A 16,798-nucleotide genomic window follows, 5' to 3' on the forward strand; every position below is an offset into this window, starting at 1 on the left:
CAGTATAAAAACACTAAAATATCTGCTTTAATTTGATAATGTTTGATAATAATCCTGACTAAATTAACTGTGACTGAAGAGGCAACACACTTCATTTTCAAACTTTCTTCTCTTCTTTCTTCTTCTTTAGCTTGTGACCAGCTGTCTTTAGGTGTGGTTGCAATATTTGGGCCCTCACATAGTTCATCGTCGAATGCTGTGCAGTCCATCTGCAACGCATTGGAAGTGCCGCACATCCAGGTGCGGTGGAAACATCACCCAATGGACAACAGGGACACCTTTTATGCCAATTTATACCCGGATTATTCTTCTCTAAGCTATGCTATCCTGGATCTGGTGCAGTTTCTCAAATGGAAAACAGCCACTGTTGTATACGATGACAGCACAGGTGAACAGACAGTTATACTATTATATTTATTGTCACAGATACAGTCCACATGTGCAAAGTACTCCACTAAAATGAATTAATAAAAAAATGGGACATTTGATGATCTTCTCATTTGTGCTTTTTCTTTTCTTAAGGTCTTATAAGACTACAGGAGCTGATAATGGCCCCGTCCAGGTACAACATCAGGCTAAAGATCCGGCAGCTTCCTCTTGACACGCAAGATACGAGACCCCTTCTTAAAGAAATGAAGAGAAGCCGGGAGTTCCGCATCATTTTTGACTGCAGTCACCAAATGGCTGCACAGATTCTCAAACAGGTTAGTGACAGTCCTGCAGAGTGTGGCAGAGACCTTTCTAATGTTTGATCTTAATATAGCCCAGACAAATCTAAGCATGTGGTTCTCTTCAACACAGCTGTCACCGGCACAAGTTGATTCTTATCAGATCAGAGTGAAAATATGGAGGCTTTGACTTGCCAAGAACTTGGCAGTGGTTAGGTGAGAGGAGAGTAGCAGCCGAAGGTGTCAGTAATAATTAAGCAGGAGTGAAATCTTGCTGTCAGAAAGTGGGATTTCCACTTGTGCCACCTGCCCCCTTAGAATCCCTTAAAAGTTAATCAAATACAGTGTCCAATCATAGACATTGAATCTAAAATTGACTTGTGGAGAATATACATAGAGTGAACAATCGTCTTGTGATCTTAAGCAGAGAAAGCTGTGACCAGTTGTGATGCACAGCTGTTCATTTTTGCATAACTGGCTTTGTATTGCAGACTGTAAAAGTGTACTGATGCAATGCTTAGTTCTTACAATGATGGAAAACAATGCATAAAACCTGTACTAATTCAGTTTTTAGTGTCCAGCACATGGGTGAAATTTGAACGGTTTATAAATATGCCACAAACAGCAATACGATCCAAAATTTTTCATTATCAAAACTGTACATACATGTGTTTTGATACAAATGATTGTCACTCAACAAACAACTGTCAGTATAATGCTTGCAGTAGAGATTGTGTGGGTGGTCTAATGCTCTACAGATGTCAAAAACAGGCAGGTGGATTCCCCCTCCATTCAGTTTGCTGTCAGCTTCTGTTTACTAAATGCATCATCCCCTCCCAAGTTATTTAAATATCTCAGTCCTCCAAAGTTATTGAGATCTAAGGTGACATATATCTGCTTGTGGCCAGTCTGCACATATCGCACCAAGGAATCAGTGTCCTCTTGAGAGAAGAAGTGAGAGAAGGTTTTGAGGCAAAAATGCTCCAGACAGTTCCCTTCCATGACCATCTTGTCAGGGTGCTATAGCACAGACCCCAGCTTTTAAAAGATACCCGCTGTGTTTGGTTAGAAAACTGTGCTTTTCAATACTGTACAGTATAAGCTTGTAATTGAAAGATTGTTTTGCTGTGCCAGACATTGTTGCTCTAATACCTTCCAGAAAAGCTTTGTGCAGATTTAATTTTCTTTTAATGCAGCATCAGATGCAACTGGGTCATATTACCATCTATCATAGTCATTCGATACAGATTAGGGCTACAACTGAGGCCAAGTTCGACCAACAGTCCAAAACACCCATAATATTTTGTTTATTGACATAAGAGACTACAAAAACAAATATTGACTTTTGAGAAACTGGAAAGAATTTCAGACATTTTGTTCTTAAAATTATGAAGCAAAACTAGAATAGATGACATACATTCTAACATTCTGGTAAATTACTAATAATACTGCAGCACACAAAGTGTGATCTCTCAATAAACTTCTGTGTTATAGTCACCTAAACAGACTTTCTTACTTAAGGCAAATTTGGAATGAATATCACATACATTTTGACTGCAGTACAATATCTTAACATTTGCAGACTGATCCATTCACAGCTTTAGAAAAAAATGGGTCCTATCCAAGACAGTAAGTAGAAATCAGAAGCATTGAATGTATGTGTAATGTGATTTGACTGGTACTGCGGGTGCATGTGTATGAAAGAGGATCTGATGCGACTGTTTTAAGTTTTAAAATAGTTTAAATATAATCTCTGAAGTGCTGCATTACGCCCTTGGAACATTTTGTTTGTCATGCCATGATTGTCAACAATATGTCTCGTCCCGTCTTCGCTCTGACAAGCTCACCTGCATTCTACATACCTCTGTCAAGTTATATTCCTTGTCAGATTGAAGAAAAAAACCTGTCCCAGGTGTCTTTAAAAAAAACTGTGTGCCTTTTGTTTTTATGTTTTTATTTTTCATTTTGTGCTGTTATGCTGTATTGGTGCTAACAGAGCTATATTAAGTTTTATTAAAATAAGTGGTTGACAATAGAATGCTGACAGAATTATATTGTATTATAGTGTACATCATCCTGCATCAGTGGACAAATAACTTCAATTAATGAAAACCCCTGCACACAATACAAAACATGACACAAAGTTTCAAAGTCATGTATTTGGCTTGAAGTCTATAGATGGAGAAGTGAATTTGCCTCCACATATGCATAGCATCTTATTTACATAACCTTGGCTTTTTTTCACAACAGATGGTACAATTAAATGGGAAGCACAGCCGCCATGAGAATGTGGTCCCTTTGAATGTAGATTGAGTGAAACAAGTGGCGGTAATGGAGTGTTCGGATATGAGGCAAAGATTGCAGAGCTCTTTTGATTGAAGGCTCTCTCGTCTCCTGGGATAACGTCACATGCCCTAAGCCATTGCATACCATTTAAATGCATAGAAAAGCATCAAGTACTGTTGCTATTCTGTAATTCTGTGGACCACATATGGTTCAGAATTCCCAGCAAGCTATAGCAGAATATATAGCAGCATCTTCTTTGTCAATATACTGTATGCTCATTAAAACCTGGCTATTTTTTGCTTTACAGATAAAAATATTTTTTTGTTCATCTCTTTACCATTGTTTGATCTGTTGATTCTAAAATGCCCTGACATGACAAAATGACCATTTTCTCTATCCTGTCTCTATTCATTCACACCTTTCTTTCCCATCCTCCGTCTCTGTATCCCTCCAGGCCCAGACCATGGGGATGATGACAGAGTATTACCACTATATCTTCACCACTCTGGTAATGTACCATGCTTGTTAATGCAAATAGAGTCTCGTTTGTTCTCATCTCCTCACCGCTTGAGTTTTTGATGAATAGTGGCTAATTGCCAATGGGGTTTGGATCCAGTCCATAATATCAATTTTGTTTGACAAGCTGCAGGCATAATGGAGTCTTCAGTGTGCTGTAGTAAACACTCTGCTTTATAGTAAAGTCAACAGAAACCTTTGAGGTGGCAGCATAAAAAACAACAGCTTGAGATTCAAAACTGACTATGACTTCCAAGTTAGAGGAAGGACTAAATTTGGTCCTCTGTGCTAAATGATATATAATTTAATTAAATGCCATATATTTTTAAAGTGAAAATGATTAAAAATTGGATTGAAATAATAAAAAAGAAATCATGAAATTTAATCCAGTATCACTCTTTGTGAATGTGGGATTTATTGCAGGGGCGTTGTTTTAGACTGCATTAGTTTTAGCTAGGTGTAACTAATAAATTGCCAGCTGAATTGTATAATTATATATCTTCATAGGAACAAATAAGCTTGGGGAGTGGAGTGCCACAGACAGGGTAGAGAAGACAGAAAATATTGAGAGTCTAGATCGTTGTTGGTCTTTTTCAATGGGGATGATGACACACAAAACAGACTTATCCTTTAAAATTCAAAGTAATTCCGGCTTGAAACTTTTTTTAAGTATCAGATATGTTTAATGCCTGGGTATGTTACAGTGTCATTCCCCTCTTGAGCATTTTAAGTTCCCACTCTGATAAAATGATTTCGCCTGACTAATACAAGCAGACCCAGCAGGGAGCTGTTGCTGCTCTTCACTGAGACGCTGGCTATTTGGTGACAAACAGACTGAATGGGAATGAATACCAGCATGATCTGTGCTGTTCCTTTCACTCTCTGTTATTGTCTCTGTTCCTGCCTCTCTTGTGCATGCACACTCCCTGTCTCTCCGGACTTGGCCCGTCTGTTGTGATAATATGATATGACACCGAGGTCCAGGCATGATGTGTGTCATATTTCACGCTTGACAGCGTGGCAATAACATTGGTCTGCCATGCATCGTGTTTGTGAAGCATGTCTATTGCTTTAATAGGGATATCCAAAATTCCTTTTCATTGCCAGTTTTCTGGTGTATGTGTTTAAGTGCAACGGTTTCCTAGCAGACGGAACAGAAAAATATTTACTAGAGGATTAACTCAAAAATTTTTTTATTTGATATGATTTTCTGCAGCAACAATATTTTTCACATGATTTTAGAATCAGAGTATGGTATCTATCTAAACCTGCAATATGTTGTCATATTGATAGACACACCATTAAGAAGATTATACCTGGCGGCTTGATTTGATCCAAAATGATGAATACTTGCATGCTATACACAGCAATACAATTTCCTCTCGATGGAATCCACTGATGTCTGTGTTTTATCTTCTGAGGTGAGGGAAATGCCGACTTATTAGAGCGTGAAAAGGCAACAGCAGAGTGGTATGGGGTAATAACTTCCTTGTCCTTTGAAATGAGTCTGTCATAGCTCCCGCCTTGCCATAGCTATCTCTGAGAACCTAAAGCTGAGAACTTTGTTATGTTTGCGACGTTCATAACACTTCAGTATGCACTCAGACATATGCAGCATGTTCGCTGGGTAAAGTTTACAGCGTAATGCTGTTGTAGGATTATGTTGATTTTGTGTTATAGATGTGTGTACAAGGCAAAAAGTGTAAAAAGTGAACTTATAATTGGAACAAGTTGCTTTTCTGTCATTCTAAAATGCCCTGATAGAAATAAGGATGTCACAAAAGATGAATTATACTTTTTTACAAACAGTTCTGTCCCAGTTAGTTTGTATTCTTAGCTTCAAAGCTAAGAAACTCGTAACCTGATCTACTTTTTGAGCAATTTTGAATGTCATATAGAACAACAGTGATTTTCTTTGATCTCAGTTCATAAAAGAGAGTACTGTACTGCATTCTAGTGTGAAAAAAAAGAAGAAATATTTTAGTGACTGGCAGCGACTATTCTTTAGTAAGTGCCTTACACGCTCTCGTTCCCCCAGCACTAACCCCACAGGGTGCTAATGAAATATCTATGTTCATCCAAATGTCTTTTCCAAGCCCCCTGGCCCATTCCGACACGACATGTGTCAACATGTGACTTCACACTTCAGCTACAATGGCTGCCCCAGAAATTACAGCAGCTCAAATTGAATTGCTTTTTTGCTTAGAAGTTGCCTGGAGAAGGCGAGTGTTGAATTATTAATATGATCCAACAGAATTGGTGGATTTTTTCTTGTTCTTTAATATTTCTGACCTACAAACAATAATTAATAAATTTCCTAAATAAGAAATTTGCACCCATAAAGATTTTTTCACATGAACATGATTAGGAACGACAAAATATACCACAAGCTTGTAGTTTGTGCAGTATAATTCACTATTATGTAGGTACAAAAACAATAACAATTCGTCAATTCTAAAAGGATTTGCCAGCAAAAAAAGACTCCACCAGCAGAGCCTTTCAGGTTTAATTTACTACACAGACACTGCCTCAGACTGTAAGCTTAAATCTCCTGATATGACATTGAAAACTACTGTATTCTCCTTCTTTTCACCCTTTTTGGTCTTAATATAGTATCTCTTTAATCAGCTTCTGCGTCATTCTTTTTCCATGTGAGGAGAAAGCATCCAGGACAAATAAAAAAAAAAAAAACACAGATGCTCTATGCTGGCAGACTAAATGAGAATCCATCCTTCATTACTGTTGTCTCTCAACAGGACCTGATGGCCATTGACCTCGAGCCGTATCGCTTCTGTGGCGTCAACATGACCGGCTTCCGCATCCTCAACGTGGATAATCCCCAGGTCGCATCCATTGTGGAGAAATGGTCGCTGGAAAGGCAGATACCACCTAAACCTGACTCAGGCCTACTGGAGGGCATCATGACGGTATGTTTTATTACTTCTGTGTTGTTCCATTTAAAGTCAGTCATCAAACTGTCAATATAAAGGGACCACATTTATCTATCTGTCTTATCTATCATAGCTTTTGCCCATGGTAAGAAAGGGATTTAATCCTAATAGTAACCTACAACAAACTCAGCAATTACTATCACTATATAAATAATAAATAAATACTTTATCAGATGCATCTTATGATTTATACAAACAACTCTTTCAGACTGTGGCTCATGTATAAAACATAAATACTGTATGAAGTATGTAAACAGATTTGAGAGGTTCAGCTACAGCTCTGCTAAATGTTGAATGGTAAAGATGCATATTTTAAGTGATTTTAAAAGATCATTGGTACCACTGAGTGGTTCACTTGTGCACTCCGGTGTCCCCCAATAACCCATGGTTCTTGTGGGTAAATTGTCTGTTGATTAGAGAGGTTAGAACACAAAATAACAGTCATGCTTACACATAAGTATGCAATGTATGTAAACAACTACTCAGTAAACCATTTAGGTATAAAAGGGGTCTCAGAAAGGGCAACCTATCTAGCCTTGAACCCATGGTTGTACATTCTTTATGTCTATTTTCCAAGCAAAAAGCTGAAGCTAAGATCCCTGAAACTGAATGATTGAAGAGGAGAAAAATACCTCCTCATCAGAAAGATTTCTAGTTCTGCTCTGGCATGTTGATGGCAGGGTCAGATATTGGCAAGAACAGCACACATCCATGGGGTTATCTTTTATGCTTTCAACCGTACAGATGGGGGTGATATAATGGCTTGGAGAACATTCATTAAGCCCTTTTGCACCAATTATCCTCTGAATGCGTCAGTCTCCCCAAACATTGTTTCTGACCAGGTGCACCGCTTTACAGCCAATCTTTTTCAAATGGATAGTTTATAATGGATAATGCACCATTGTCTCAATATGTTTCTGGGACAATGATAGGGGCTTGGGCTTACTTCAATTGCCCACAAAGTCTAAATATTAAACTCAGTACAGCCGGGATAATATAGAGCAAGATGTGCTACCAAAAAAATCTGCAGAAATGTTATTATGCCATCAAGACAGAAATATCTTTATGGAAGGATTCCAGTCCTTGTTGAATCCAAATCTTCAGGTTGTTCAGTTTGTGAGAAGTCAAACTTAAGTTACACATTGTGTAGCTACAGTAGTGTCATCAGTAAATAGATGTATAGTCTGAAATAAATGATGATTATAGTGCAGGTGTTGACAATAATAATAATAATAATAATAATATATAATAATAATAATAAATAATAATAATAATAACATAGCAAATTAAAGGGGAACACATTTACTTGAATCTTTCTTATATGCCACATATCCACTAATGTGCTAATCCAATAATGTGCAGTTTCTATATAGTTGTATATAGCTGGCATTTGAAGGGGAGCCTGAAACCTTATCCTTCATGAAATAAGATGCAGATGAATTCATGAATAGATATGGGTTACACAGTACATCATTGACCTGAAAATGTAATGTCTACAATAAAAGTGCATAAAAAATATTATGATCTGAGAAAAAAAAGCTTTGTCAGAAAGCTTTTGTCATTTGCAAATCTTTCTATAGTAGTCTGAAGATTAGATTGCTGGTGATTATGTATGTCTTTCCACAGGCATCAGCTGAAATAATGTTCACCCCTTATTCCAGACAGATGCAGCTCTGACCTATGATGCAGTCCATATTGTATCGGTGTCATACCAGCACGCTCCACAGATGACAGTCAACTCACTGCAGTGCCACCGCCACAAACCCTGGAGATTTGGAGGGCGCTTCATGAGTTTCATCAAAGAGGTGATGGGACACCTTTGGCCTGTTGCTATTTGATTTAAGTATTATTGATAATACAGCATATTGACTGAGTGGTGACATGAAAAAAGGAGTGAGGACTGTGTAGTCATTTGGGACTTAGATATTTACCCAGCAAATCAATCATATTCACATACAAAGCAAACCAAGCCTTGATAGTCACATCAAAGCAGTGTTGTTGTCAGCTTTATAAATTCCCTGTATTCATAACCTATTTTTCAGAAAGTGCATACTGTAACCTTTTGAAAACCCAACTAGTGTAATCGGCTCTTATTTAATCTAACATGGGAGTCTGACAGTGCCTCAGAATATACAAACAAGCCTGTGGAAAATGGCAGATTAAGGGTGTGCAGAGATGCTACTATTTGTATCTTGTCTATTTGTTCAAACAACAGAATCTTTTGTGTTTGTGTTTGTCCTGTGTCTGGTTTAGACATGTTTGAAATTGCAGGAATTATTATTTTTCCACTCCTATAATAACCCCCATTATTGCCAAATTAAAGCATTACCCTCCTGGATCTATTGTATTTTACACAGACTTCGTCCTCTAACCAGGATCCTTCATCTGTGCTAACTGCCCAATAAATTTGCATATACCCACAGAGCAATCAGAATGATGGCTATGGGGGGCTGTCCATATAAAAGGGCAGCGCTAAACCTCTTTCCTCATCCACTTTTCATTAGCAAAATGGATGACAACTTCTGTTCAGTACCGCTGGCTTCGTCCAAAGATTTTCTCCATGCTAAGGCTAAGTCTCCATGGTTAACCGCTTTTTGCGCCTCAGTGCTAAGCATCCTGATGGCATTTGGGACTAGTTTCAAGCATGCTTTTTGGCCAGTTTGGGCCTATTTTCCAGTGATTATCTCTCTTGAGCTTTGCAGTGATGATAGTGAGTGTGGATGTAGATCTCTTGAGTCCTAGTTGCCTTTTACAGCACCCTTCTCTATCAAGATGTTGACTAAGAGACTAAAGAGTAGAATTGCTACAAACCTGAGGCCAAAGTCAGAGTAGGCTGCCACTGTGGCTGGGGCTGGCCACCTTCAAATGTCACAAGAAGACATAATATTGTCATACTGTGCCATTTCCTGGCCTATACTGTTCAGACTTGGTACCAGGATGTGTAAGTATGGGGTAACTGATGAACTGGCTTGCAGCCATGTTCAGTGGTAAGCAGGGGCAGAATCTAGGCTCAAAAGGAGAAAAAGAATAACCTTTTGTTCCCCCTAAAGCATCTGCTTTGAAAGAAACTATGGGTGAGTGGGAGGTTTGAAATGGCCACCGCTTGTGGCTCCTCCAAAGGTTTTCTTTACCAGCAGGCAGTGTCCTTGAGTGAGCAATCTTCCATTATGGCACCAGGCTCTCTCTCTCCTCTGGTATTCAAAGACAGTGTTTGGAATTGGCATTGCCCAAATTCTCAGTTCACTTTTGTAATGATGTATAGGGATCAACCTTTTTTCTTTTTCTTGAGTTGCAAAGAAGGGTGGGGGTAGGATAGATGTTTTAAACTCTCCTGGCTCCCCTCCTTCTTCTGCTTAGGACCAAGGATGGCAGTCCATTTTTACTTTCTTGGGGTCTGTGTATTGCACTAAAAAGAGATCCATGGGGATGAAAGACTGGTGGTTGTGTTTTCTGTGAGGTATTGGCAAGTTTGCCAACTGCCATCGACAGTTTTATTATCTGTGTGTCTGCGTCTTTTCACCTTCTGCTATAGCAGTTTCACTTGAAATTGACATAGGTTTTGTCAGCATAATAGAAGGGGTACGGTTATCATGCATTGCCCTTTAAGTATATAGAGGCCTGTAAGATAGAAAAAAGTCTATGCATTGATTATGCTAACCCTGTCCCAATGAATATAGATGCTGCGTCCCAGTTGTTTCTTTAGTTTGTGAATACTTAAAGAGGGTCAGTGGTAAACTGAAGGAGGTGGTTGGGGCAGTGCCATTAGGGAGGATCTAAAAGTACATGTAATCCAATTTTCAGTTTGTGTTTTGGAAAAATGAGGGGTCAAGTCTACAGTGTAGAGCCCTGCTAGAATACTCTGCCTCTATTTATAGAACTAGAGTTACAATGTGTATCAACAAGGAAAGTTTTATTAATGCATCATTATTGTGAGTGCTATGTTGGAAACAAAAGGTTTCACCTTGGCTAAGAAAATGTCATTTATCTACCTCTACTAATGATGTGACTGTTTTCAACCATTCCTACAATACCAAGAATGTATTGTGTGACATGTGCTCTCCATAAATACTATTGTTTGCGTCTGAGTTGTAGTAACAATTTCTGCTTGTCTGCCAAATGTGCAAACACAATATTGCAAGCGTCTATGCACAACAAACATATCCTATGTGTGTGGTACATTGGCTCAACTGCATTGCTAACAATGCACTGGAGCATTGTTAGCTATCCTAACAAGCTGTACCATTTAGCAGCTATGTTAGTGACTTGTAGCGATAATGAGTAAAGCCAATGAAATATTATTACATTGTCCTTATACAAACATACTGTAGTGTTCGGTTATAAAAACACTTACTCAGGCCTGATTTACACCCTTCAAGACAGGCGTATGACATGTTCTGAAGGTCGAATTGGCCCTTTGGATGTGATGTGGCTGAGGCATTTATGTCACTCTCTGAATTAAAGCTGTTTAAACATGCCACCCACCTCAGTGGCGAGAGGCCAGCTAGAATGAGGTGGTGGGGGGGGGTTTGGAAAAGGAGAGTGCCACAAATTTCTCCTTGAGGCTTCGATCTTCTCACAACAAGTTCTGGCAAGCTACGGGGAAGACAGGTGAGAGCTATAGCCTGAACTGTAGGGTTGTCACAGTTTTAAATATTAGAAAAGTGCTGCAACTTGACACACAAGGATTGATTACTCTATTGTATCAAGACTTATTAAAGATCTAGTGCCTGCATCAGACTGACAGAATGAAAGTGACACCAATAGTCAATTAAGACTCTGTTTTTGCAGAAAGAGCACAAAAGAGTAAATGAAAAAAGATTGAATAAATCTTGGCATGGCATTTTAGAAAAGGATTCCCAAGTTAGCTTCATGAGTGCTGAAAGATGGCTACCCCATTAGCAGAAGTGTGAGAAGAACAGGATTGTAGCAGAGGCTGTCATTTGTTTGCCTATAAACACGTCTGTGGAGGTGGCGGGTATCAGGGAATCGTAATAGGGGGCAGTTATGTGTTTTCCCCCCTCATGGGGAATCAAGCAAAAGGAGATGGTTGTTAATTAACTCTGCAGTCTGGAGGGAAAATGCGTTGGAGGCGTTGAGATGTAAAATGTAATTAAAAAAAGGAAATGCAGCCTGTATGGTTTGTGTTTGTACTTTTGGTCGGTGTGTGTGTGTGTGTGTGTGTGTGTGGGTATGAATTTACTCTCAGTGAAAGATAGATGTGTTGTAGTGTGTGATAGGCTGTACATTTGTAGACTGTTCATTTCTCTGCTTATTAGATTTTTATTGTTGTCATATTGTAATGGCTGCCAAATATTTTGTTACGTGGCTATACATGCACACAATATGCATGAAAAGCAATTTAAACCACAGTCTCAAGACAGTCAACAGTTGGTCAACAGTTAGCCTAGTTAGCCCCCCAAAAGACAGTTTTTATTGCAAGATTATTGTTGTGAGGGGTATAGACTGTAATATGCAGTATTCTGCATTACAACAATAAGCGTGGTAGTGAAAATATGTTTGAATATGTATAAATATGTAAATATATATTATTTTTCAGTCCCACTGGGATGGTTTGACGGGGAGACTGTCATTCAACAAGACAAGTGGTCTACGTACAGACTTTGACCTGGACATCATCAGTCTAAAGGAGGACGGACTTGAAAAGGTAACTTTTGTCTTTGTTTTCAATTCATTCTTTGCTGTGATGGGATAAAACAGCAGAGAACGTCTGTGATGACTATACCATAAAAAGACTTTAATGGAATATTGATTTCAGAAATACGTTTCAGATTTTCCTCTTGATGTTGAACAGATAATGCAAATTTGACAGTGTCATTTACCTCCTAACAAGGAAGCAAATTGGCTGTTTCAACATAAGCATAAGTTAGTGGATCATAAAGCAAATTGGATTAGGGTACACATTAGGGTGTTAATTGCAGCCTCTCTTAATGATAATTTGAGGTGATGCCCAAAATGCTGTTTGGTGGTAATGAGCTGTATAAACATGTTTTACAAAAAAGGGAAAAAACGAACTAAAAGGTTGGTAATGTAGAACTTATTTTATTATACTGGAAGGCAAAGTACCCTCTGGACTATAACAGCTTTTCTCTACTAGAGGGCTTTCATACATTATGAATACATCAAATAGGGATAAGTCCCATTATGACTTCCTCAAGTACTCCCTAAAGGCTCAATACTATATAATAGCAGGGGCTTTTCAGCTTGTAACCCTTCTGTTCCAGAATGCAGCATGTAACACTACTGCTTTAAAATTATTCGTCTTCTCCCTTTCACTGGCATCTGGTCCTGCGTGCGGTCAATTAAGTTGAAGCACAGTCATCTTGCAAAAGTATTTGATGCCATATTAGCATCTTCTCATTGTGTCCCCGACAAATCCTATGCTCGAGCATGTTAACGTTGATCCGGATTTCTGGATTTTTTCTTTTCTTGTATATCCGTGGAATCGGCTTTAACTGTTTGAGCCGGTTAAGATGTGGACTTTTCTCAACTAATCCATTGTAATTGAATATTAGCCCAAGTTTGAGCTTGTGCTGGAATTATGAACAGGTTCTCAGAGTGCCACTTTCACTCAACGTCGGCATACTCAGAAGGGTGAAATACATGTAATGCTGCCCGTGTGGTTGTATGGGTAAATAACTTTTGAATCAAGCCTTTTGCTAATCATGTTTAATGAATTGAGCTAATTGTAATTGGGTACAATTAGAAAGAATTTTGCAAAGCGGAAAGCGTTCACAGATATTTTTAAATCTCTCTCCTGGAGTCCTCTTTGGTTGTGTGACAAGCTGTAACTAATGTGCTTTTCAAATTAGAGCATATGCCTCTCTTTGGATTAGGCAGGGAGGACATTAACCAAAGTTTTTCATGCTTTTTTGCGGGGAGGTTGTATGTCTTCAAATGCATCCACCTCAAGCACAAACCCCAGTGAATATTAAAAGCTGTGTCTGTTGTAATAGAGAAAGCAGAAGGGATGGGAGGAGGGTTTGGTGGAGGGCCCGACTTGCAAACAGAGATTGTTACCGACAGCCACAGGACTATTTGTGCTAATGATATGTTCCAGAGTGTGTCTCTACAATATGCAGAGCTTTTTGCCTGAGGGCTTCTCGCATGTATAACTCCTTTTATTTGTTCAAATCTCTTGGCTTATCTCAGTGAGAATGCAGAGCAAAATTACTTTCGCAGTGTAATCCAACTGGCAACCCCATGCTGTACCATCATTCAAATTAACTGTAACCTGTTTGCAATATTTTCTGTTTTTAATAATGTTCTGTTTGGTTTAGCCACGTTTTTTTAGCCTTTTTTATGTGTATTTACATACATGTCAGACACTCACAGCATCAATTTACCACTATAATATAATTAATCATTATTATTGATATAGTATAGACATTCTCTTGCATCTGTTTTCATTGTTTTAGGGTAGCTTAGTTTGAAGATGAGGGCAGGTGATGTTTGGGTTTATTTTTCAAATTGGTTTTCTACATTGTTGAGTATCAAGTCCATTGTTTAAACATACAATTGATCAAATGATTCCAGTTTCTTTGATTTGCCCACCATGCTTCATTTCTTTCAACACACCAAAATACCCCCTGCTTTCCAAAACACCCTGGCCTGCTGATATAAAGGTGACTCAGCCAATCATCTAATGCTGCCGGAGATGTGTTCGACCTGGCACTAATGTGGGAGACTGGTTGGCGGGGGAGTCTGCTGGGGTCACAGCCCACCAACAGACACAGAACACTTAGCTACACGCTTTTCATCTTCCGCAGGTGGGGAAGTGGAGTGCGTCGGGAGGTCTTAACATCACAGAAGTGCCGAAGCGAAAAGGGATGAACATCACTGATTCCCTGGCTAACCGCTCCCTCGTCATCAGCACCATCCTGGTAGGTCACCTGTGTAGCCTGGCGTAAAATATGTCCTACCCTTCATGTCTCCTCAGTTTTCCTTCCAGATAATATACTGAAATTTCACAAGAATTTCTTATATAGAACTAACTAACTTTCCGGCAGAGATATTCATTGCAATCTTGCAATCCTAAGGTTCTTTGCAACCTTAACTCAGAATAGCAGAAGTGGTGTGCATGGAACTATAGTAAGAGCTTGTCCTCATCCTCGAAGCCTTTTTTCTTAAAACATTAAAAGTGAAACTTCTCCTTCCAGACATGTTTTAAATTATGTAAAAACAATCTTAATATTTTGTTTAATGTGGTTTACAAACATTACTTTTGTTGGCACCCCCTACTAATTTGAAATCTAACAATCCAATTCACATCCTTAGATTAATTTTTGTAATCGTGGAGGCAACTAGCTTGGAAAATGGAAACACCTATAATCAGCATCTGGAAATATTTCCATTACTTTGATTTTAACAAATTAAAACTGGCTTCTAATCGTCTTAAGTCTGAATTTTGGGAAGAAGAATTATTTTTTTCCAGCTACTCTTCACAAAATTAATATGACGAGTAGTGTAACTAATTACTGTTGGCAGGGAGTAATAAGTGAAGTAATAATATTACTTTTGAAAAAAGTAATGAGTAATGATTAATAAATTATATGTTTTGAGTAATGAGCCCAACACTGTTATGACGTAGTAGACAGTGACAGGAAGCTCCAGGGTCTGGTTTACATCCAAAAACTGCACACTCTACCATGTTTGCTGTCAAACCTTTCACTATGTATGTGCAAACTCTCACTCTCTGCACTGACAGGTCCGCTCTGCACTGGAGATTTCAGAGTTTTTTCCCCTGTGGCATTAGCTAGACAGCGATTGGCTTTCAAATTTGTTAGCTTGCCCGGGGTATGTTGGAATCTCAGATTTTAGGAAAGTGTACAGACATCTCCCCCTCCAGTAGAGGAATAAGAAAACACCTCTCTTGTGACGCACAGACACAAGTCAGTAAAGTCAATGCCTGACATTTAAGGGGACATAAACATAAGAAAAACAAATTTTTGAATGGCCGGGGTCTTTAATGTTTGAGAACATGAAAAGCATAAATCTAAACTGTTTTGTTTGTCCAAGCATGTAAGCAAATCAGCTAATGTAAGAATGAAGTATTATTATTATAAGACTAACTAGCTCTACAATACAAAAGCAATGCTGTTTTTGTCTAGTACATTCAGCTTTAGCCTCAGTCTCCTAGCGCAATCATTATGTAGCCTTTTGTGCATATTTAAGACCGCTTTCACAGGGTTCAGGGTTTGAAAACAAGTCAGGTCGAAACATTAAGGAGTCACAGACATCGACAGCATTTTCAACCGCCCCATGGAACAGCTAATAAAAGCCAGAGATGGTTGTTGTTTCAGCTAAACACCAGCTAGAATTAAGAAGGCAGCTTTTGTATACTGCTGTCTCATATCAAGGACCTTTTGTTAAAAAAATTACTAAGAAATTCAAACGTTAAATCTGCTGCAGTCATTATAAACTGCACATGTGCTATGTGAGAACAGGAAGCTTAGCAACAGTAATTAAGTTTGTAGTTGGTAGTTAGTGAACAGTCAATTATCAGTGATTCAGATGAGATTTTAAAGTCACATTATGATCATGTTAAGTTAGAAGGCCTGGGGCATAAAAAAAGGAGACAGTGAACTACAATAAACTATTCCTGCATTAATTACATGTGCAGATACAAAGAACTAGGTGATCCCTCCCCCAGCTCCACAGCCTATTCATTTGTAGATCCCCAGTTGTATGTACTTAACACTGTCACTGGATGTTTGGATGTCTTTGTGGAGCTATCAGGGAGGTGCTGACACAAATGTTCCCCTGTGTACCTTTTCAGGACAGATATACAAGCTACAACGATAAACACTATCATTATGCCTATATTGGACCACAAGGCTGTAATTATGACAAGTGAGGTCAAGACGAGACATAATTAATGCCTATCAGGTGCCATCTATGTTAATTCTGTCTTAAAGAGGAGAAATGGAACAAGGATTTAAGTGGTGTAATGTTGAACTACTGCACTAGGAAGTGTTTGTATTTACTGATTTTATGTTGTAGCTAGAGTGGCATTAATGTAAATGTGTTTCTCACCAAATAGTTCAAGTGTTTCAATTGCATTTGACGTTTCTTAACATTTTTGGATCATTCTTGCTTTAAAGTACGGATATTTCTGACATGTTCCTTGATTTGCTATTTCGTTGGGAATCATTAGTTTAAGATGATAAAACTGCCTACTTTCAAATTGCTGAAGAGAGTTTCAACTTTAATATCAATCTCTCCTCTTAGTGTAATGACATTGCATCAAACTGATTCCAGTGATGCATGAACAAGACGTCTGACAGCTTTATAGTGATAACTTTGTCAAAGAGATTAAGGCACTTAATGTGTTTTCCCACTTACATTAATTGTTTGCAC

General features: G+C 38.5%; 1 protein-coding gene across 2 annotated transcripts in view; it reads left to right on the forward strand.

The window, feature by feature from the left end:
• The window catches only part of LOC118336323 (glutamate receptor ionotropic, kainate 3), an 86,320-nt gene that overhangs the window by 45,835 nt on the left and 23,687 nt on the right, over nucleotides 1-16,798 (forward strand). For both annotated transcript variants that reach the window (XM_035672937.1, XM_035672939.1), the window contains 7 exons: nucleotides 131-388; nucleotides 523-704; nucleotides 3,409-3,462; nucleotides 6,227-6,397; nucleotides 8,083-8,226; nucleotides 11,979-12,086; nucleotides 14,209-14,322. In XM_035672937.1, the coding sequence (XP_035528830.1) occupies nucleotides 131-388; nucleotides 523-704; nucleotides 3,409-3,462; nucleotides 6,227-6,397; nucleotides 8,083-8,226; nucleotides 11,979-12,086; nucleotides 14,209-14,322 (1,031 nt within the window). The remainder of the gene's footprint in view (nucleotides 1-130; nucleotides 389-522; nucleotides 705-3,408; nucleotides 3,463-6,226; nucleotides 6,398-8,082; nucleotides 8,227-11,978; nucleotides 12,087-14,208; nucleotides 14,323-16,798) is intronic.

The sequence above is a fragment of the Morone saxatilis genome, unplaced genomic scaffold (assembly GCF_004916995.1).
Source record: "Morone saxatilis isolate NCDOM2014 unplaced genomic scaffold, NCSU_SB_2.0 Contig24, whole genome shotgun sequence".
Lineage (NCBI taxonomy): Eukaryota > Metazoa > Chordata > Actinopteri > Moronidae > Morone > Morone saxatilis.